Below are 25,258 nucleotides of genomic sequence, written 5' to 3'. Positions count from 1 at the left end.
GCTTGGTTGAGACCTTGTGAGGGCCCTGAAAAATTTGAGGATGAAGAGTTCATACTCAAAAGTTTTTTTTGTTCAGAACGAGAGCTTCCCACCCATTACTGAGCCACACATAGATGTCCACTATATGGCAAGCAATAAATACACTCAGATGGAGGATGCTAGGACTATCTCGAATGTTGTACTGGTACCACAGCAAGCCTTGGGCCCATCCCTGGGCCATGGAGTAGGAGACTTACACTAAAACATCAGTGACCCTTGTAGGCAAGTCCATGAGTCAAATGATCCTACCTGCACCCGTCTAGTTGAAGCAGAGGCCAAAGAAGCACAAGAACTACCGATCTCCCTTTCCATTCATAGGTTTGTATTGCACAGTAAAAATGGCAGCAGTGTTGGATCAGTGCTGAAAGACAGGATATTAAAAAAAAGACTCAGGAGAAGTAAAGCAAAGAATATGGGATGAAAAATTAAAAAAAAAAAAGAATAAAAAAGATGAAGAATGGCAAGAGGCTGCACATCTGAAGTCTCCAACAGGTGCCCACAGAGGGTGCCTCACCTAGTTAGGACTCAAGTCCTTTGTCCCTGTGTTTCACTTAGTTATGTGTTGCTTTTGTGTGTATGTTACAAGTTTATATCATACTCTCTGAAGATATTTCTGTGACTGACATAAAATATTGGAAGAATTAAATAAGGTTCTTAATTCTTTATTAGTGCTGTTTCACTCCACTGAGTGAAGCCAATGTAAGCTCCTCCCATGCATTTAAGCATTAGCACTGAGGTTTTAGCAAACCCATCTGTCCATCAAAGAGAATGCTTCTGTTGTCAACCCAGTTTTGAATTTTGATACTCACTAACATCTCTGAATAAGCATAAATCCAGACAGACAGATTAGCTTATAATTCAAAGCCTTAGTTCTATCAACTTCCTTATAAAGTGAAACAATTTTGTCTTCTTTCCACTTTTCTGGAACTTAGGTCAGTGTAAGGCTCATGTTAAAAAGTTCATAAAAGCAGTTAACTTCCTGGTACATTCACTCCAAACATGTGATGATATATATAATCAAGTCTCTCCTTGTGGGACACCTGTTCATGGAGGAGGGAATCTGCCAGTGACTCTGCTGCCCCTTGCCATTCACCATCATTTTTTTCCCATCCCATATTCTTTGCTCTGCTTCTCCTGAGTCTTTTTTTAATATCCTGTCTTTCAGCACACTAACACTGTGATCCAACACTGCTACCATTTTTGCTGTGCAGTGCATTGAGAGTAATAGATGATTGGAATGTATTGTCCAAGAGTGTGGGGAGTGCACAGATAGTGAATGCATTTGAGGTACAGTATGATGAGCTGCGTGCGTGAAAGCAGGGCCTCCCTCGATGTCTTTTGACACCGTGGAGGTCTGATAATGATGATAATAATAACAATAATAATCTCTATTGCCAAATTTTTGTTCAGGTTATGCAACAACTCTAGAACTCTAGGTTTGGGTGATTTATAGCATCTCCTGATAATAATAATATTAATATCAATGAAATATTAATAAAATGAATTATTAATAAAACTGATACTAAGTACTCATGTTTTAGGAAGGCATAACTAATGGCCACTTCCAGTTGTACTAGATCATCAGTTGATGAGTGATGTTTGCAAATGGCAGATTGTGTTCTGGAAAAAAAAAAAAGAAGTTATTTCTCTCCAGAAACCACAAAAGGTGCGTGTTAATCATTATTTCCAGAATCTTACACAAGAAGCTGGTCAGAAGAATTGGTTAATAGATTATTGGATCCCTCCCTGAAAGGCAATAATAACAGCCTTTGCAAGATATCTTGAAACATATTCTCACAGAACATTCTGTTGTAAAAGTGCAGTTAATTCATGCAGACAGTGGGAGATGTTTGTTCATCTCATAATGGATGTTATCTGGTCCAAAAGTTGGGCAAAATTTAAGCAGAGCAGATTTCAGTTATTGTTTTGCAAATGGCCTGATGTATTCTTCCATACTTGCTGAATAGAATAGTATTTTTGTTTTTCTGCTTCATATTTTTGAACAAGGAACTTTGAAAATAAAATCTCCCCCAAAAGTGTCAAGCAACTGCTATTGGGTCAGCGACTGTACATCCATAATGTTCAAGGATAGAAAGTGAGAGGGATTTTATCCCAGACTTCTTTGTTGTTGGTTACACTTGTTATAGAAGATGTATAGTATATTATCCAAGATTCCTTTTGGCTCTGATGACTGATGTGGCTTGCTTAGGCTCAGGCATGTAAAGCAATGAGATTTGTAGTGGGGTATTTGTAGAAAACATTTCAAGCTTTCTTCTGGATGCTGTGCAATTAGCTTTCCACCTTAGGGAAAAGTAGAAATTAACTAGATTTTAGGAATTGTAGTTGTGGTAGCCTGTGTAATACACTCTGCCACATGCACATCATCACTGATAGATTAGCTGACTGTCACAGAATTGAATTCTGCGAAGGAAGAGAAGATGATGCAGTCAGCTTGCTTAATTTTCCATAATGATATCTATGATGTAATACATGCCTGTCCATGCAAGAAATTGGCTATAACAGGGAAATGATCACTCCCAAATAAGTTGTCATCAATTTCCCACTTAAAAAGTGGGATGAGGGAGGGTAAGCAGACAGTTAAGTCAATGGCAGTGAATGTTCAAGGTAGGCATATTGGAAGAATGTGTTGCTTTATGTGTTCAAGTGGGATTGATTATTGTTGTTGAGAATACACTCTACAACTTTTCCGCAGTTGCTAGTTCGGAAGGTACACCATAGAGTGCTGTGGTTATTTAAATCTCCCATTAAAAGTACATGGGATGGTAGCTGCAATAACTGAGAGTCGGATAGCAACTGCCTTTGTGTATGTATGTATGTATTAAGTGGAACTTTCTGGAATGGGGGGGGGCGGCTACATTTCATAATGCTGGATCATCAGTGGGCATCATATGTGTTTCCAGCAGGCAAAAGCAGATCAGGCTGTACTTCTCCAACATAGCCTTGATGTCACTGATGTTTTGATGAAATCCATGATTCCATTGTAGAAATGTTTTCATTATTTATTTCTGGTGGTATCATCTGGTTTCCAATGTCATGAGGTCTCTTTTCATTAGCCTTGTAGTTTTTCTTTCTGAAGAATTGTGGATGACTAGTGTCCATCATTTCTTCCTTGGGAAAAATATTCATGACATCATCAAACTAGATTCCCTCTAAGGCAGTCATCATCATCATCAAATTCCTGACATGTACCCTCAAGAGGTGTAGAGAATATGATAGTACTACATGAAAAATTTACATCATTACTAACCTCCTATCTACAATTTTCCTCCAAATCAGTCTATTACTTGTCAAGACTCCAATATTATCATTATCAGATCTTATATTTCTATTGTCTAAGGCACATTATACCGTATCAATCCACCTATATCTTGGTCTTCCTTTGAGTCATTTTCCTGCCAACCTCGCAGAGAACACTTGTTTTGCTAATCTTTCCTCACCCATTCTGCTTAACTGATCATACCACCTGAGATTAGCTCTGCTGACGCATTCCTGGATGCTGACAATGTCAAGTTCTTTCCTAATATCCTCGTTTTTAATATGATATTGCCATTGATTCCATCTGTTCACACCTCTAATCTTTCTCAGGACTCTCATATCTGCGGCCTCTAGTCTTTGGTCAAGTGTTTTATTTCTGACCCAGCTCCCAGATCCATAAGTTAAAACTGGTTTGAACACAGTCTTGTATAGAGCTAATTTAGTGTTCCTACTAATTTCTCTCTTATTCCATATGAATTTATTCAATTGACTTCCTACCATACCAACTTTGTTGATTCTGTTGTCTATTTCCATATTTAATTTACCATATTTAATTTACAACTGCCAAGACAAGAGGGCACCATTAGGACTTTACGAACAATATTAGTTTCTTGCTTTCTTTCTCATTTGCTTTGTGTTAGTGCCTGCGTGCACATACCATATCTTTATGTTCCTGAAGATGGCAATGTGACGTTGCCGAAATATAGAAGTTATTCATTAAAGTTACCTTTAACAAATATACTTTATATGCGTTGTTAATTCCGTAAACTAATTACCAGTTATGTCTGACCAACGTATAAGCCTTGCTACTAGAAGAGGGGATAATGTACATCCTTGTCTCACACCAGATTTAACATTTAACCATCTTCCTGTACATCCTTCAATTCTAACTGCCAACTTACAACTCAAATACAGACTAAGTATTGCTTGATATAATGTCCCATTGACACCATATAACTGTATAGTATTGAATAGCTTCTCTCTTGGCACCTTGTCATATGCCTTTTCCAGATCGACAAAACTTAAATACGGATCTCTGTTATATTCCCATGCTTTCTCGACTATTTGTCGTAAAGTGAACATCTGATCCTGACAGCCTCTATTTGGCCTGAATCCAGCTTGTTCTTCATCAAGCTTTTCTTCCACAATTTTTCTCAACCGTTTCTCAAGTATACTTGCATAGATCTTGCCAGGAACACTCAGTAGGGAAATATCTCTGTAATTCTCACATTCAATTTTATTTCCCTTTTTATATATGGGTACTATGAGCTCTACTCCAATCATTGGGAATTTGTCCGTTTTTACTTCAGCATTTCTGGTCGAATATCATCTACTCCTGCTGCCTTTCCACAATTCAAGCCTTTGATGGCTTTTCTTCTACTTCAATTATGGATATGTATTCCTGACTGCATGCCTGGGCAGTGTTTTTTACCACTGTGCTGTCATCACTGCTTATTTCATTTAGTAGTTTTTCAAAGTAATTATTCCATACTTCAAGGATATCTTTTTCTCCCGTTTTCATGTCACCTTTATCATCTCTAACTCCTTTTACAGCACTCTTTCCTCCATTCTTAAGCTTCTTCAACAACCTCCAGAATATCTTACCACCTTCTTGATATTTTTTTTCTAATTTCTTGCCAAAGTCCTCCCATGATTTTTGTTTATCTAGTTTTACAGAGTGTTTTCACTTTCTTACATTTGTCTATGTATTCTCTAAGAGCACAAGCTGACTTATTTGCCTGACTTACTTATTAGGAACTTTTGATATAATTTCTTCTTTTCCTTCACTGCCTCTTTAACTTCCTGTGTCCACCATGGAGTCCTGATTTTTCTATCCTTGCAGACAACCACGCCACATGCCTCTCTTGCTGAATCAATCAGGGTTTTCTTCATGGCTTGCCACTGAATCTCCAAGGTTTGGTTCCTGTTCTCAAACTGTTTCATTTTTTCTTAAATAATCTTTGTGTATGTTAGTCTATAGTTCACATCTGAGAGCTGCTCAATTTTTATTCGCTTTAAAACTTTCTTACATGTTATTCTTTTCAATATGAAATTCAATTTTATCCTGGTCAAAACTAAATAGTGATTGCTTCCAATTTCAAATCCTCTGTACACTCTGGTGTCCTGCACCAAGGAGAAAACATCACTATCAACAATAACATAGTCAATGAGACTTTTCTTATTCCTTGCCTCTTTGTGCATTATGTTGGAACATGGTATTAGTAATAACCAGTCCATGTCCTGAGCAGAAATCTATCAGGTATTTGCGATTGTTATTAACTTTGCTCTTTTCTCCAAATTTTCCCAAAATATTTTTGTATGTCTGACAATCGTTTCCTACTCTGCTATTAAGATCCCCAACAAGGACCAACTTTTCTTTTCTCATTATGTCAGTTGCTTTTTCTAAAGCATCAAAAAATTCCTCCACTTCTACCTTAGTAGAACCTTCTGTGGGACTATAGGCACAAATAAGTCTCATTGTCCAGTTCCCCATTCTCATATTTGCCCACATCACTCTACTTGAGACTGACTGCCATTCAAGAAGATTAGCCTCGTATTTTGTGTTGAATACTATGGCTACTCCTTCTTTTCCTTAATTGTCATTGCCTGAATATAACATTTTGTATTTATTGCTCAGAAAGATCTCACCAGTTTTTGTCTTTTTTATTTCAGTCACCCCTATTATGTCGATCTATTACTTATCTAATTCCTCAGTTAGCTCCATTTCTTTGCCATTCAGACTTCTTATGTTGATAGTACCGATCTTGAACTCCAGGTGATGTTGAGTTGGGGCATGTTTTAGGATTTGTTCCAATGGCTGACTTTTTGCTGTTCGCCCTGGTTCCCTGACAAAAACAACAGTTTTCGTCAGGGAACCAGGCAATGCCCCAGCCAGCATGAAATTTTGTCATGTTGTACCATCATTTTTTATTTTTGATTTAACCAATTAGAATACAATTTGGTTGGCTAAATCCCAGATTGCTAGCTCATCCTCATTCATTCAGCATCCAGGTAGATACCCAACAGGGTGCACCATGAGAAGGTGAGGATTGGAGAACAGACCAGGTCAGAATCCCTGGTCTATTCTCCACATTCCTTTAAAGGCTATGTGGAGGTCTCCTCTCAGTTATACGCCTTAAGCACCCCTCTAAGGCAGTGGATATATTAATTGTTTTATTTTCTTGTGAGGGAGCAGAGATATCCATCTTATCTATTAATGTTCCTTGTTTCTCTGCAGTTCATGTTCCATTATTTTTAACTAGTGGATTCTCATTTAGTACAATAATTTTTGATACATCATTGGGAGTAAGCTCATACCAGATTTTCTCTTTTATGCATTCTAAACAGATGGGAAGCATAATTTTACCTTTCAAGGATGTTGTAGTTGTGAGATGGTGGGATGGACATACAAGTTAAGGTCCCTATTGTCACTTTCTTTACAGTCAACTTCTCAGCAGAGTTTACCACCAAATGTTTTTGTACTTTTGAGGTATATAGCACCCCCCCCCTCGATAGGGGATACATTGTACAGCCTTAATTTCTGGTATTTCCTTTTCATTCTTCCACTCTTGGCATGCTCAGCAGTAGGCTGGTAATCTCCCTCACAAATAGGCATTTCAGATCTTTACTGCTATATCGGGCATAAATGGTAGAACCAAAGGGTTTGGGATGTACAACCTAACAGTTGAGACAATCTGGTTTCTGGTGGTGGTTTTGGAGTGCTGAATGTAAGGATGATGTTTCATATGGGAACCAGTTGCCCATCCTTATATGTATGAGAATTCACCTTATGGCTGTTATTCCTTGTGGGGTACTTCAATTCAGAGCAGATCTATTATCAGGAATATCGAGGCAGTCCTGCTCTAGACAGATTAAAATTTTGTGGGGGGGGGGGGGGAGAGGAGCGTCATTGGTACTGTCCCAATACTCGTGTTGAACAAAGTACTTTTTCAGACTGTGTTGCTGTTGCTACTTCAATAAGGATGTCTTCAAAACAGTTCATTGCCTGATTTTGGTGATATGCAACCCTTCCAAATCCTTTTGGACAAAGAACAGTGACATTTTTCCAAGTGGACATTCCCCTGTTGAATGTAAGATTAAGAAAAATGGTGTACTTTTTGCTGTTCCTGATACTTTCTGTTTCTTATCTTAATTTTCTGTTGAAGTTCCAATGATTTCTGAACATGATTGTGGTTATTGAGGCCATTGATAAACAAGATAAAAAATTATTCATTCTCAAGAGGAAGTTGGTTCAGTGGCAAGCTCCCACCCACTATGGACATCAACTCTCCAGCCAGCAATGACTGCAGTTGGAAGTGGAACACAAGGGCTACCCCAGACACCACACTGGCTCCACAACAAGCCTTGGCTCCTATTCCTGAACCATGGAGAATCTCACCTGCAACACACTGTTAAGTCTTGCAGGCAAGCCCACTAACTTAACGACCCTGACCATGGCATCCAGGATTGTCTATTTTGCCACAAAGACCAAAGTAGTGTAAAATTCTCGTTTTCCTACCAGGATTCCCCTTTCTGTACATCTGCAGTCACACTACACAGCAAATATGGTAGCAAGGCATTGAATCCCCGTGATAGAAGCCTGGAAGACCGGATAGATAAAATGACTTAGGAAAAGTAGAGTAAAGAATACAGAAGGAAAAGCAGAGAAAACAAATATGAATAAAAAGGACCAGTACCATCAATGAGAAACCTTGTACCTGACAATGAAATTTATCTTACTAAAGACAATCAAAAAATCCATGCCCATGGCTGTATTTACATCTGCAGTTTGTTGGTTGAAGAGTGGATATGCTAAACACTTGGCCAACCAGGCAACAGTTTACTCCCCCCCCCCCCCCTGCATGCACGTACAAATCCACATATTCCAAAAACCGAAGCCCAACATGTACAGTTCAATCACATCACTAGATTTATAACCATATATGCACATTTCTCACTATTCTTTCCCTGATCTTTTGAATTAGTATTCCACCAACAACTAATTTCTCCAGTTCCCTGATGCCAAATCCCTCTTATTTACTTTTCTAACATCAAACTCACTCCACACATCCAATATAGATTTTGCCTTTTAGATTGATCGGCACTCTCTTATCACATAGTGCTCCGGCCATCTTTCTCTCCAGTTCCTCCATCCCACTTCCTTCTCAGTCTCTCCATCCTCTTCCACTGTTGAACCTAAGTATCTAAAGTCCCTAACCTTCCTGATGACATTTCCTTCCAGCTCCAGATCGGTGTCCTGGCTGCCATCCACTTTGCAGCACATATACTCTGTCTTACTTCTGCTTAGTCTCATACCTCTCACTTCCAGTACTTTCCTCCATCTTTCCAGTTTAGCTGCCACTTCTCTTGATTCTGCACACAGCAGCATGTCATCTGCATACAACATTGTCGCAGGCGCATCTTCTCTCACATCCTCCGTCACCACCTCCATCACAATATTAAACAGGAACAGACTTAATGCTGACCCTTGATGCAAGCCAACTGTCACTTGAAAACTTTCTGTCTGTCTAAGGCAGTTCTGAACTCTTGTCTTCACATTTCTGTACATCTCCTGCACCAACCTGACATATTTCTCCAGTACCTTCTTCTCCCTCAGAAACCTCCAGACTTGCCTTGCCACTCTATTGTCTGCTTTCTCCAGATCAATAAACACCAGATGTAGCTCTCGTTGTTTCTCTCTAAATAAACTTTTCCATCACCTGCCGTAACCCAAAGATAGTATCTGTCGTTGATTGACCAGACATGAAGCCAAATTGCTCCTTTGCAATCTCCACCTCCTTCTCCAATCTTCCATCAAGAACCCTTTCTAGGATTTTCATTGTGTGGGACATAGACTCTATTCCTCTGTAATTCTTACAGTCTTGTGCATCCCCTTTACCCTTGTAGATGGAGACGAGTACTTTCCCTCCGCTCCTTGGGTATATTTTCCTGTTGGCAAACTTTTATGAACAGGTCCCACAGCAGGTCAATTCCCTCTTCCCCCTGTGCCTTCCATCCTCCACTGGAATCCTGTCAGAGCCCACCGATTTTCCATTCTTCATCCTCTTCATGGCCTCCTTCACTTCCACTCTACTGATATTCTGCACCATCCCATCATAAGGCTGCCCATCTTCTCTGTGAGTCCTCATTCAAAAGTCCTTCAAAGTATATTCTCCATCTGTTTCTTATATCCACATCCCTCCTTAATATTCTTCCTCCAGAGTCTTTGATCTGCCTGACATGTAAGATATCTTTTGATGCCTTATTTCTACATTTTGCTAATCGATAAAATTTTCTCTGTCCTTCCTTTGTTTCTAATTGATCATAAAGATCTTTATATGCCATGGCCTTCACCTGCGCAACAACTCTCTTGGCTTCTCGCTTCCCCTCTCTGTAGTCCTTTCTGTCCTCATCCACTCTTGACTCATCCCACTTCTGCTTTGCCTTCCTCTTAGCCATCACTGCTTCTTGTACATTATTAATCCACCACCAAGATTCTAAGATGTTAATTAAATTGCAATAACTGAGTTTATATAGTTGACTAGTGTACTGGATTAACGATTGGTTATCTGATAGATAAAAAATGGTGGTTCCCATGCAGTAAAGTAATGAGGTTAACATACTGTGAATAGAGGTTATGTAGTTGTTTGCAGATGATGCAAAGTTAGTGAGAAATGGAGTTATAAGGTAGGTGAATGAGTAGAGTCCTATTCAGTATAACTAAGGCTTTCACAACTTTTAGATTCAAAGATGGAAGATAGTGTATTCCATTGGTGAAACAACTTTGGAGGAGACAAGGGATCTTGAGGTGATGATTGAGAGGGAGCCGAGATTCAGGGCGTATATTGTAAAGTGGTGAAGGTTATCAGCAGATTGATGTACAAGCTCTCAATTTTGTTTAATTTACGTTGGCATAATGACATATGCAAGTGTGTACCAAGTAGTTTATTAACTAGTTTTATTCAGTTGATAAACGTTTCCTAACCTATTCATGTTCGTTAATTGAAGGTCAGATAATTGAGAGATCATCATAATCAGAGGTGGAGGTTATTGAAAAAGTTGAGAAATGGAAGAAAGTGTGTAAAAGAAACCAGAGATGATAAAAGTAACATGAAAACTGAAGATAAAGATATTTTGGAGGTCTGGATTAATTACTTTGAAAGACTTAAATGAAACAAAAAGTAATGAAACAGTAGTAGAAAATATTCAAGAGGAATGTAGTGAGGAGTACACATATTAACAATCTGAAATGTGCAAAGGAAGCTGGAGTAGATAATATTTGAGGAAAAAAACCAGCAAACAATGATAAATAAGAAAGAAACATGCCCTCCACCTCAACTAAACCCAGTTCAAAATAAAGAGAAAAAAAAAAAAACACCACAGTGCTATAATAGGTTTAAAACAGGTCAATTTAAGTTTCATCATTATTATTTTCCTGAACTTCTATGGAGTCACAATACTTCTCATGGGAGGTCAATGCTAGATAGCCCAAAATCTATCATTCTACGCCTTAAACTCATCCACATTTTTATTCTCCTCTAAGGAAATGCATTCCAGGCAAAAAACTTACATCCAGGGATGCCTTTTCTCCTTGTTTCTTTCCCTCATTCTACCACATGAAAAATCTTCCCATTGTTAATCTGATAATAGCTTTCTAACAGCTTAAATGTCTCAAAATATCCTCCCTTCATCTTCTATCTGCCAAACTCTTTAGTTCTCATGCCTTAAGTTTATCCTAATAACCAACATTATAGTCCTGATATCACTTCATTATCTGTCTCTGTTACCTCATCCCTTTCAAATCTTGGTTACCAGATCTGAATATCTATCAGAAATCCATATTCTGATAGTCTCATTAAAGCTTTATACAAAGGTATCACTACCCATTTTGCTCTGCTCAATGTCTTCTTCAGTATTGCAATGTCTTCTAAATTTTAACTTTCTATCTACAATCTCCATGATCACTTCCTTCCTTCCTCCCTCCCTCCACTTCTTTCAGTATAACTCCACCAAGTGAGAAGCATCCTATTTGTAGACTACAAATTTCAAAACCTTACATTTAGTTGCATTCCTAAACTGAAGTCTCTATTCATTTACTTCCTTTTCCAGCTTATTCAAATCCTCCTAAGCTTCACATCATCTGCAAACAAACAACTAAATATCTCTATGTACTCCAGTGACAATATCATTAGCATAAGGATTGAACAGTAATAACTAATCTGATATTCACATCTATAGATTGTAACTTAAATACCAACTTATCATGTGGCACCCTATCAAATGCATTTGCAAAATCCAAAAAAAGACAGTAATCTGCCTTACATTCATCCACTGTTCTTGTTATTCTATTATAAAATACAACCATATTACTAAAACAAGAGCATCTCTTAACAAATTCTTTTACTTTTGTAAAAGAATTTGTTAAGAGATGAATTTTGCATAAATGATATTGCCCTCCTCTGCCCATTTCTATATACGAGTCCTTACCAGTTTCTCCAAAATCTTAACTCACAGAAGAAATATAAAGTGGCCAACATTTGATACCTCCTTTCTAGCACCATTCTTATGCAACAGCACTATCCTTTTTCGACTCTACAGGAGAACTTGTCCCAGTGGAAGACATTCATTAAACAGTTAGATTAATCGCATGTTCAGTTCAAGTTCCCTTAAAATGTGGTGAAATTCCATCTAGTCCCTCTGCCTTACTTACTGACATCTAGAGTGCTCAGTATTCGGAATACACCCTTTTTAATTCACTTCTAATCTTTCACCTTTCCTTATCCCTCTAGGAATAAAACCTTCTTTATCAGGATGGAACACTCTAATAAAGTTATCATGAAATAACTCAATTGTCATCTGCCTTGGTCTGTCAAGCAGATCAATTTTTGTACACAATCATTATTCCTCTTATTAGCAGAGAGAGGGGGGGGGGGAGGAAAGAAGATGCCCTCCTTGCATTGCAATGTGAGTCTCCTCTCAAAATCTAATTTTTCTCTCCTTACTATATTAGTGACTTTCCTAGCCTTAGCCTTATATTCCTCATGCAACTGTTCTTTGCCTTTCTTTTTATGTCTTCCATAATCTTTTTCTCATCTGCAATTCCTGTTTAATTTCGTCTTTTTTTTTTTAAATTCCAGATTGCTTTATCTTCTTCTTCACTCAAGGTATACAATCTGCCACTCATGTCATCATTTTTTTCTTAAGTATCTCCCATGAACTAGTTATCACTCTTCATCAAAAGTCTTTTATCCATTTTACTGTTCCAAGCTGCTTTCTACGAGGGTGATCTGAAAAGTTCTCAGCCTTAACCATAGATGGCAACATATCGGGAAAATTTTTTTTTTTTCTAAGTTGGTACATCTGTCATAAGCATCCATGTGAAATTACAAGTCATTCTATCCAGTAGTTTGTTTTATAAGCTGTCTGAAGCAAAAGTGTTGTATCACTTGAAATGGATAAAATTGAGTATCGTGCAGTTATAAAATGCCTTGTAAAAGAAGGTTTAAAGGCAAAAGAAATTCATTCTAAGTCATAAAAGTTTACGGGTGCTCTTCTTCGTTTTCAACAATTAAGATGTGGGCTGCTGAGTTTAAACATGGCCGTACCAGCATTGAAAATGATCCACGTGAAGGACATCCAAAAAGTGTCACCAGAAATAATTGATCAAGTGCACGATATGGTATCGGATGACCAGCGAGTCAAAGCGTGAAATTGCTGAGGCTATAGGCATTTCAAAAGAACGTGTAGGATATATTTTGCATGAAGAATTACAAATAAAAAAGCTTTGCGCAAGATGGGTGCCATGCTTGCTCACAGCAGATCAAAAATGCACTCGCATCAAAATCTCTGAACAGTGCTTGGAGCGTTTTAACAAGAATAAAACTGATTTTGTGCATCAATTGATTACTATGGATGCGACTTGGATTCACCGTTACACAACAGAATCCAAACAGCAGTCAAAACAATGGACAGAAGCCAGTTGTTCAGCACCAAAGAAGACAAAGTCGGTTCCATCAGCAGGAAAGGTCATGGCATCAGTGTTTTGGGATGCTAAAGGCATTTTGTTTATTAATTATCTTTAAAAGGGTAAAACAATAACCGGGGAATATTTTTTTAACCAGACTAGATGAAAAAATTCATGAAAAAGATCCAGTTTGCAGAAGAAAAAAATCATCTTTCATCAGGACAATGCACCTGCCCATAAAGGTGTTTTGGCAATGGGTAAATTAAGGGATCTGCACTATGAATTGTTGGAACATCCACCCTATTCTCCTGCTGGGAAAATAGGGTGGATGTTCCACACTACTGCCAGCCTGGTTGGCCGAGTGTTAGCGTATCTGCTCTCCAGCCAAAAGGCTGAGGGTTCAAATCCCACCTTGGGAATGGATGTTTGTGATGACTGTCTGTGAAAATATTAGTGGTGGTGGTAGTTGGCAGTAGATGATGAGGTTGAGTGGTGGAGACAGAGAGTTGTAGAGTAGATGCCCTCCCTTGATGAGTCCTTGGACTCCCTGGAGGTGTCAAATAATAATAATAAAACTCTTCCTTGCCAGTCAGCATTTTTCTTTGAATCAAGAGGTGATTGCAGCTGTAGAGGGTATTATTCAGATCATACTGAGATCCACTACAGGGATGGGATAATGGCATTCGAACATCGCCAGAATAAAATTATATTAGTCTTAAAGGGAGATTATGTTGAAAAAAAAAAAAATTTTGAAATTATAAATTTGTTTTTTCATTGTTAGGCCGAGAACTTTTCAGACCACCCTCATAAGTCTGTGAGAGTTGCTTTTCTTATAATTCCATATAAATTTCTTCTGCTTTGATACTTCTACATCCTATTCATTCTCCAGGTTAGGACTACTTAGTCATTCTCACTTACTAGGGACAAGTTTGAGATGTCAGCCCCATTCAAATCTGATTCTATGACCAAGTCAAAAATACTTGACCCTTGTGTTCTACCATATGCTGTCTAAAACAGTTGTCCCCTCAAGAAGTCCAATAATCAGTTCCTTAGTACTAGTATGCCAGTTCCTCTGCCAAGATTATATTGCTATATTATTATTATTATTATTATTATTTTCGGGCTACTCCAGGGAGTCCTTAGACTCATTGAGGGAGGCCTAAACATCATGTCCACACAACTATACGACATTCTCACAGTATCTATCATACCTTGCCTTGAACTCGCTCACTGTCATAGCACTCACAACAGACTCTGGCAGCTTATTCCACTCATTTACCACTCTAAAAGTAAAGAACCCAGCTCTAACACCAATGCTAACCACACTCTTGCCCAGCTTCCATAGGTGTCCCCTAGTTCTCCCACCACCAGTCCTGATCTCAAAAATATCCTCTGAATTAATCTTATAGAATCCTTTTAGCAATTTGAATGTCTCAATCATATCTCCCCTCTTCCGCCTATCAACCAGTTTCTGCAACCCACAAATCTTCAACCTGTTCTCATATGGTTCATTCCATAGACCTGCTATCATCTTAGTCACTCGCCTCTGGATCCTCTCCACCTCCTCCCCATCACGAAGGAACTGAAGTGACCAAATCTGGGCACAGTAGTCAAGATGAGGTCTTATTAAGGCTCGGTACAGAGGTACAATAACTTGCTTGTCTCTGCTCGTTAAGGTATTTTTCAACAACCAAGTGAGTTGATGAGCTGATTTAGCTACTTTTGCAATGTGCCCCCTAAACTTCATCTGCCTATCCACCAACACTCCCAAGTCCCTGGCCTCAACAATCTCTTGGAGTATAGTTCCACCCATGTGGTATACTGCCGCTAATCTTTTCACCCCAAAATGCATAACCTTACATTTTGTCACATTAAATTGACATCCATTCTCCTTAGCCCAGAACTGCAATCTATCTAAGTCATTCTGCAAGACTTTGACATCTTCTGCATTCACTATCGCCCTCCCCAACTTTGCATCATCAGCAAACAAATGAACTGTTCCACTTAGATCTTTCCCTATATCGTTAATGAACAGATTAAACAGCAGTGGTCCAAGAACAGAACCCTGTGGCACACCACTAGTCACAGGCCGTCTTTTGGACTCCACTCCTGAATAAACCACTCTTTGATATCTCTCCATCAACCACCCACCTATCCATCTCACCAACCCTATATCCATTCCCATATGTTGTAGTTTACGGATTAGAATTCCATGTGGTATCCTGTCAAACACCTTTGCCAGGTCCAGCAGTATCACTGTAAACCCATTTCCCTTATCCAGTTCAGCCGTCACCTTGTTATAAAACTTGAGCAAGTTACTCAGGCATGATCTACCCTTTACAAAGCCATGCTTGATATAAATACATATAAATACTTGATAAATACAAAGCCATATTTGAAGTCACTTCCATAATGATCACTCACTTTGCACTTGCCAAACTAATCTGCCTAAACATCAAACTTATCTGTATAAAAACTGATTTGTCTTGTGTTCCACCACATACTGCCTAAAACAGTTGCCTCTAAAAAAATCCAATAGTCAGTTACCTTAGTACTGTGTGCCAGTTCCTCTGCCCAGTTTATATTGCCATAGTTGACCCTTCCCCATCCATAATGATCACTCACTTGCCAAACTAATTTGCCTTCGTAAGAAGAAATTTTTTGTGGAATCTCCATTAAAATATTTGAGTTAACTCAATTCTGGCTTTGATTGGGCCATTTTTGTGGCAAAATTTGCCAAAACAAATATTTTATATATTTTATAGAACATAAGAGAAAAACTTACACTTGGATAAAGGATTAAACCAAGAATATAATTTCTTGGCATCTTTAATTTATGTTTAACTGTTGAAAAATAAATAGTATTGCTAAGAAATGCACATTTTTATGATTATTTTCAAACATTATTTGTTTGATTATGCATTATGATCCAAATGCTTGTAGTATGATTTTACTACTTTTTTTTTCTTTTTTCTTTTTTTGTCTTAAATGTGCTCTCAGCCATGCAAAATGATGTGAGTTAGCACAGTTATGGTTGTATAAATTTAACAGATCCAAAAATTATATCAATAAATTACAACTAAAACTTTACTACAGAACACTGTCCCTGAAGTGAAATGCTATTCTTAAGCCAGGGACCATTGCTCATACCTAGTTACACATGTCACACTTTAAACAATCAGTATTTCTGTCAAACAGCTAATCTACAGATAAAATGACAAAGAATTTTACACTGGTTTCCTATTTTACATCACATGAAAACAACAGCAATGTGTGCTAATATGGAAATCCCTCCTATATAATCATTATTATTAGCGCTAACACCTTCAAGGAGTCACAAGATTCACTGTTGAAAGTCATTACTATCTAATCATAATGTGCATTATGTCATGCCTCAAACTTATATATACTGCTTCTGCCCTTTCCATGCTCTCTGGAAATACATTCTACTAAGTCACCATAAGAAAAAAACTTCTCATTCCTGCACACATCCCTCTACAGATAATCTACTTTGCATTAAATATAATCTTCCTCACAACCAAAAACAATTTTATCATGTTGACTGTTGATCTTCTATCTACAAAGTTTTGCAGATGGCATGTCCTCATTTTGTCCCAATAGCCAACATTACACACATTCAATATCACATTTACCAATATTTTCTATACTCTTCCAAATCACCTTGCTGCTCTCCCTAAAAAAGTGTGACCTCATCTGCATATACTAGCTCAAATATAGCCTTATTAAGACTGATTAACTCTCATATTGTAGAACAATTACATAACAAAAAAGTGCTATTTTTCTCTACATGTAATCATCCTCATCCTTTTTAGTTTTAAGATTTGCAAACCACTTTACAGAAGAGCATTACTACTACTTGTGTTTGGATACGAAATAAATAAATAGCAAATACATACATGAAATTAATATTAATATATCTTACTTCATCCAGTTCCATATGTATATCTATACTTTTTATCTTCTTTCCTGTTTCATTATCATAGAGATTAATTTTGCCATGGCATTTTTCATCAAAAGGATCAAATCCAAGAATACCATATATATTCAGTTCTTCTTCATAATCATCAGAGAGAATACTTTTCTTGTAAAACAAACAAAAATATATTAAACATATAAAACAAATAAAATTAAATTACTAGCAAGCTGATTTAATATAAATATCTTTTATAAATTACACATATTCAGAAAACTATCTGGTCTTTAGACTAGAAATATAGTTTAAATGGAATAATTTAAATTGAAAGGATAACAAATAATTTTAGAGCTAGTAATTAAAGTCTTTGGCTTTTTTAAAAAAACTTAAAAATCTTAAAAGCAACAAGCAATAAAGTTTTGATCTTTCTACTGTTATCCATTTTGCAGATATGTCCAAAAAACTTTAGTTTTCTTTGAATTATTTTCTGCATCAGATTCTCTTTGCAGTTTACTTTAAAATACAGTTCTTAATTTATTACCTTGTGCACCCATCTAATTCACAGAATCTTTGTATAACATGTTTTTTTCAAAAGCCAACATTTGTCTCACAGAGTCTTTTACCATTATCCATGTCTCACAACTACAGAGAGCACCTGTGAATATGAATGTTTTCAGCAGTCTCAGCTTTATGGGAAGGCTCACTGATTTCCTTTTCCATATCTTGTCCATTGCTTGTAGGTTTATTTTCGCTTTTATCTGAGATCACAACATCAAAGATACATTAACTTCTCAACAAATAAGGAATCTATTGAAAATCGTCATTTGTTCCTTATACTTATTTTCTTTATTTCTTAAGGAATCATTTAAAACTCATCATTTTTCTTTTTGTACCACATTAACTTCTCAACAAGCAGTTAAACAAATAAATAATCTACTGAAAACCATCATCTGTTCCTTACATTTATTTTCTTTATTTATTCCTTATACTTATTTTTTTACAGAATCATTTATAACTCACCCTTTTCTTCTTCTAATCATTCAATTTTTTTACATTTACCTCTCTCTCTCTATTCTCTTTCTTGTGTTTCAAAATTCTTCATCATTTTGTTCCATTTTTTTATTCTTATCAGCTGTTCTTTTCATATCATAGTAGAGAATATATTATATTATATTCTCTGATTTGTGATTATATGAATGATGTCATGACAGCCAAGTATCAGGGATAGCAGAGTGGTGAACTGGATATGTTTATTTACACTGTGATTGTGGTTATTCTTCACTTGATGATTATTTCATGTACTCTACATAAAAAAAAAAAAAAAAAAAAAAAACCTATACAAGTAACTTGCCGGTTCCTGCTCCTAAACTGGAAAACTAATTCCACATTACTTAAATCATGAGGAGTGGTCAGGCTTAATGGCCTCCTTAGTCAATAACCAAGTTATTGCAAAGTTACAAGCAATGTTGCTATATTATTCTTACATCAGAATACTTTTTAAACAACATAATTATCAACACAACAATATCTGTACACAACTTTTATTCCAATTTTAAGTAACTAAACTAACAATTTCATTTGTAAACAAAAATCATAGTTTTTAAAGGTTTTTAAATATCTTTACAACAGAATCTTCATTATGAATTCATTCTTTAATAAAAAAGAAACATTGTAAATGGAGAAGCCCAAATGGCCAGACCTTTAATGAAATAGATTTTATAATAACAAATAAAAGAAAGACATATTGTAAATGATGCAACAATTTTAAATAATTTTAATATAGATAGTGAACACAGAATGGTAAGATCTACAATTATAATTAACAAAAAATGTGAAAGAAATAACTAATCAAAAAGTAAGCAATACTATAATTCATAACTCACATGAAATAGGTGGAATTATTCCCCATATGACAAACTTTCAAAAGAAATTCTATAGATTTATTAAACAAACACATAGAATTAGAACAAGCTACCACAAGAAATTTAATAGAATTTTCAGAATTATGCAAAACAATCAGAAAAATAATGACACATGAAATCTGATCTCTTAAGACCAGAAAAATACATTAAAAATAATGAAATATGAAAGTTTTAAGAAGATCTTTGTCAATAGGGAAAAAAAGAAATTGTCACTCTTAAGGGGAAAGAGTGACAAAATAATCAGAGGAAAGAAAAGGAATAATAAACAGAACTGAAGAATATTATAAAGAACTTTAGAGTGATAAAGAAAGAAATTTAGAGACCAGCTTCAAGAAGAGTTGTCAATTGGATGTGTCAAAAGCTATGAGAGAAGAGGTTGAGGCAGCTTTGATAACAATGATGCAGGGAAGAGCTCCAGGAGAAGATGGGATTTAGTGGAACTGTTGAATTTGCAGGGAAATTTTTGTTTAAAACAGAAAAAATTCCCAAAGCATGAAATAATGCAGTAATAATAATTATTTATAAAAAAAGGTGAAAAAGGAGATTAAAGATCCATACAGGAAAAACGTTATAGACAAATAACAGAGGTGGCATATAATCATGGTGGCATATAATTATATGCCACCTCTGTTATTAAACTGCATAAGAAAAATGCTTTAAAGATATATTCAACGATGACTTCTGAGGCCAGAACTGGCCACTCTAGACCTAAATCCTTGAAAAGCATGATGATGAAAAGTGCAAAATTTCATATACAGGGTGTTCGGGATAAATTTGACATATTTATAATTAATTATATTTTTCCGTAAGTTACATGTATTAACACACACTTCTCTTCATTTAAAAGTTTGGACCCTTCTTCATTCATATACAAGATGTCAGAAAGGATGGATAGCTGGAACCCACCTGAATCATGGAAGAGAATAACTTGTATCATGATGATTCGTGCCCGCCATCAAAATAAGGATATTACGACTGCTGCCCAATGCTCCCTGAATACAGTAAAAACAATCAGGCATGAACTAGAGACTTGCAATGGTGACTACGAGGATGTAGCAAGAAGAAAGATCCCTAGCAGACGATCTGATTGCGTTCGTACAGCAGAATTCCTCGCAAATCTGCAGGAACAGGTGTTGAAGAACCCTGGCATTGGAATTCGGGCTTTGTTCGTGGAGTTGCTAACTGTAGTCAAGCCCTGGATAACAAGGGTAGCCAATGGTAGGCCGTATGTATGGCAGCAGGATTCGGCCCCTTGCCACACCTCTGGGAAAAGTCAAAAATGGTTGTCTGAAAATTTCTACGACTTCACCAGTCCAAATGTTTGGCCTCCAAACTCCCCAGACCTTAACCCCATGGATTATTTTGTATGGGGCGCAGTTGAAAAAGACACCAATCGCACTTCCAGTAATACAAAAGCCCAGTTAATGGATAAAATTAAAACAGTTTTTGCGGCCCTTCCCAGGGAGACTGTAGCATCAGCTTGTTCGAGGTTCCGAAGCAGAATTGAAGCTGTGATCGATGCTAATGGTGGTTATTTTGAGTAAATCTTGTTGATAGTATTGTAATTAACTCTGCCTGTAATGTTTTTTTGTCAATTCATTAAATTTAATAGATACAAAGAAGATTTTCTTTTTCCTTACGAAACTGTCAAATTTATCCCGAACACCCTGTAAGTAGAGCAATAAGATTGGGAAGTACAATATTTCCCAAACATCTCTCTCTCTCTCTTTACATCTGCCTTAGAGGAAGCTTTAATTGGAATTGGAAGAATTAAAATTAACCAAAAGATTCTAACTCATATGTGTTTTGCTGATGATATAGTTCTCTTGGCAGAAGACCAAGAAATAAAATTAAGAGAATTAACTCAAGTGTCTAGTCAAATAGAGTTGAAGATGAATTTAAACAAAATGGAAAGTAATGATGAATGACAATTTAACATCAAAAAAAGCATTATACTGGAAGAGAGAGAGAGAAGTGGAGAGGGTAGCTTCATATGTTTATGCAGGACAAATTATAAAAAATTAATAGAAGAAATAAAAAGGAGGATACAGCTAGGTTGGAAGGCTTTTGAGAAAATGAAAAATATCTTCAAAGGTGATATTCCAATTAGTTTAAAGAGGAAAGCTTTCAATCAGTATGTCTCATCTCTAATTACATATGACAGTGAACCTGGAACTTAACTCAAAATATGATTCACATATTGAACGTTTCTTAGAAAAGAATGAAAAGGAATATGCTTGGTGTGACACTTAAAGACAGGACACCCTCCCATTTCATAAGATTGAGAACCAGTGCACAGGACATTATCATCAGTTACATTATGCACTCCAAATGGAAATGAGCTGCACATATTGCACGATATAACAATACCAAATGGCCTAAATTATTGACATATTGGAGACCTATTGGATGGCAGTAGACAAAGGGGAAGACCAAGGAAGAGATGGTAAGATGAAATTGTTAGTACTGCTGGAATGCAATGGATGAGAAAAGCTGAAAATATAAGGGAATGGAATGGAGAAAACTGTCGGAGACTTCTGTCCAGGAGTGGACCAATCCAGGTTGAAAAAGAAGCAAGAAGATGGTATCAGATCATAAGGTCTAGATCCATATTTAGTGTCTTGATGATGATTATTAATATGAGGTCTCCATGATGTCAAAAAGACTCATTGTGAGAGGTTCACACACTTATGCAAAAAGATCATCAATCCTTAAACCCATTCACAGTTTCTGCATAAGAGTGTGAACTCACTACACATTCAGGCAATGTATTTCACTCACCAACCACTCTCCATGCAAAGAAACTTCTCTTCACTCCGTTGTTCACACAAACCCTCCTAATACAATATACTATTTCTGAAGTTTTCTCATGTAGTTTCTCTAATATGAAATCAATATAACATAGCATGCTTATTTTGATAAGGAGTATCCTTGTGTTTGAACATGCTGGCTTTGACCTGTGATTTAGTGATTAAAACTATTATGACATAGATAATGCATCTTGAAACACATACCTTGGTGGAACTGGAGTACTTCATGTTTCTATCATCAGTAACTTAATTTATAAACTTGGAACTTAAGTGAGATGATACTACTATCGATAAATTGTTTAAAAGTATAAGAAACCGAATGACCATAAAAGAGTAAATCACAAAAGAATTAAAAATAAAAATAAAATTAAAAAACTGTAAAGAATCAAAATATGAAGGCTAAAAATACATGGGCAATGATTACACACCAGAAAAGGATAAATGACAAGGGAATCTGTATACCACACTGTGGTATTCAAATATTTCCTTGTGAGTATGATTTTTGGTGGGTTTCAGAAGGGGAGCCAGTTTGCAATCAGTGAAAACTAATTTGTAGTCCATATGTTTAAAAATGTATTTAAAAGCTTTATATGTTTTTTGAATCTAGGATAATTTTACTATTTAATATGAAGGAAAATTTAGTTTGATAAGTGGAGTCGTTAATCTAATCTCGGCTGTTAAGTTCATCCAATTAATCAATTGTGTTGGATATTCTCAGTTTTTGAAAATCTTTGTTAATTTTTTACGCATTTATGATCTGAAAGAATAACTGATTTTTTTTTTAATGGAATAAATGGATGGTAGGAGTTAAAAAATTTTTTTTTAATGGATGGTAGGAGTTAAAGTGTAGGCAGTTTCTGATATGTGTAGGTTTATGGAATGTTTTTGTTGGATCCAATTCAAGTTCCATTTAGGAAATTTGTAGGTTTTTCACATTTCTGATTTTATGGTAAATTTAAGTCTGTTACTAAAATCATTGAGTGAGGTTTGCAGGAAATTATATGTCAGGTTTCCTACATATAAGACATCATTCACATACTACCAGGGGGGAAGGGAAGGAATGAATTTAGTAAGTTAGATTACAGATGTGCCAAAATAGTTCGACTAATTGCACAATAATATTTGCCCTCCTTATAAAGCTTCCAGGGATGGACTCTTCTTCTACCTTTGTTTCTCTCTATGAAAAATCTCCTCCACATTAATCTGATAACCTTTCTCCAACTTATACATCACAATCATTATTATTTTTCTGACTCCCATGGAGTCACAAGACTCATTGCAGGAGGTTAACACAAGTGAACACAAAGTCTATCATACCATTCCTTAAAATTGTTCGCAGGCTGCACATTCACCATCCTCTCAGGCAATGCATTCCATGTTCCTACCACTCTCCATGCAAAAAACTTAATTCTTATCCTTTTACTCACCACCTTCTTTTGCAACTTACAGGGATAGCCTCATGTCATTGTCCTTGTTCCTTTCTCTAGTTCTACCATATGAAAAATCTCCTCAATGTTAATACAATAATAACCCTTCAACAGCTTAAATGTCTCATATCATAACCCCCATTTGCTTTCTATCCACCAAATTCCACAGTCCACATGCCCTAAGTCTATCTTCATAATTAACATTGTACAGTCCCGACATTATTTTTGTTATCCGGTTCTGCACCCTCTCCAAGGTTTCTTCATTCCCTTCAAATCCCGATGAACAGATCTGAGCATAGAAATATAGATATGGTCTGATCAAAGCTTTATACAAGGGGCCAGCACACTTATCTCTCAAGGGCAATGTTCTCCTTAACATTGCCACAATTCTCTGAAATGTCTTCACAACCTCTGCAATATGATCCCCTCTCCTCAATCTGTCCTCATAGCCCCCCATTCTATTGATCTACAACCGACTTAGGAAAACTTTAATGGATCTCTGAATCTTTTCAAATATAACCCTTTTTGAAAACCAGGTGACCAAATTTTCAGGCCACATATGGATTATAGAGTAATCTATATGTGGCCTGATCAATGTCTTATACAAGGGAACCATAACATTGCTTCTGCATGTCAAGATCTTCCTCATCATTACTATAATCAGTTGTGATGCCCTTACAGTTTTAGCAATGTGATCTATAAACTTCAAATTTAGGGATCACATTGCTAAAGGTCTCTGTCTACATCACTCCTGGATCTCTCATCTCTTCCATCTCCTTCAAAATTTCTCCATTAACTGTATATTCTGCAACATTATACTAATAGCTCCACTCATGTAGTCTATTGAGATCTTCCTGAAAAGTGATAAAATCTGCTCTGCTACTCAGAGTTCTTCCCAACTTTGCATCATCCACAAACAATTGCATATCTCCAGTTAAGACTGTCCCAATATCATTAACATACAAGTTAAACAATAGTGGTTCCAAGACAGCCTCTGCTAGTGACCTTCCTTACTTTTCAGATACCACTCACTCATATACAACCCGATATCGATCTGACAATAACCTATCCGACTCATTCTCCTATTCAATCCCATCTGTTTGAATTTAATTGTCAGCTTGTTGATTGGCAATCTATCAAAGGCCTTTGAAAAATCCAAGTATACCACAGTATATGTATCTCCCTTAGCCAGTGAATTTATAACTTTGTTGTTGTACATCAGCAGACTGGTAAAATGACCTCTCCCCCAACAAACCCAAGATGACAAATAATAGAGACAACTGCTATTATTAATCCAATTCTGAACCTAGTCCTCTTCAATCTCTCAAACACTTTAATACCAAGTCAAGACACACAGACTGGCCTATAATTTGTAACTTCAGTCTTATCCTATCCCTTGTAAAGTGGAACAATATTTTGCACTTTCCACTCCTTTGGCCATGTTGCAATAACAGGTGTGTGACAAGGGTGCCATTAATTCTTTAGAGCAGGGCTTCTTAAACTTTTTCCACTCACGACCTTTTTTCAGCTGAGAAATTTTTATGCGACCCTGGGTATAGGTATATAAAATAGGTATACAAATCAAACATTTACTGATAATAAATCATAAAGAAATTTATTTAAAACAATTCTTTGGTATACATATAATTTTACCATTTATTAAAGATGAAAGCAAATTTGCATACTAATAAGATGGATGTGCTTTTTATTTTTACATAAAGAATTAAATCTTGGCTGAATATTTAATACTACAGGACGTACAGCATCTTCGGTATTTTTCAGAGTTGATCAATATTTTGATTTTATAATTGTCAATGCCGAGAACACTGTTTCGCATAAATATGTAGTACAAAATGGAGAAGTATGTTTAGGGCCATTTCAGAAAT

At 36.4% G+C, this 25,258-nt stretch overlaps 1 protein-coding gene across 3 annotated transcripts in view; it reads right to left on the bottom strand.

The window, feature by feature from the left end:
• LOC150105386 (DDB1- and CUL4-associated factor 17-like) overlaps positions 1-25,258 on the bottom strand; it is a 276,136-nt gene that overhangs the window by 26,242 nt on the left and 224,636 nt on the right. For all 3 annotated transcript variants that reach the window (XM_090394758.1, XM_090394760.1, XM_090394759.1), the window contains one exon: positions 17,223-17,381. In XM_090394758.1, coding sequence (XP_090250884.1) covers positions 17,223-17,381 — 159 coding nt within the window. The remainder of the gene's footprint in view (positions 1-17,222; positions 17,382-25,258) is intronic.

This window comes from Typopeltis vanoorti, chromosome 6 (genome assembly GCF_054136105.1).
Source record: "Typopeltis vanoorti isolate ZY-2024b chromosome 6, IOZ_Tvanoo_1.0, whole genome shotgun sequence".
Taxonomy (NCBI): Eukaryota; Metazoa; Arthropoda; class Arachnida; order Uropygi; family Thelyphonidae; genus Typopeltis; species Typopeltis vanoorti.
The sequence above is the reverse complement of the archived record's forward strand: the minus strand, read 5'-3'. Positions and strand labels throughout refer to the sequence as shown.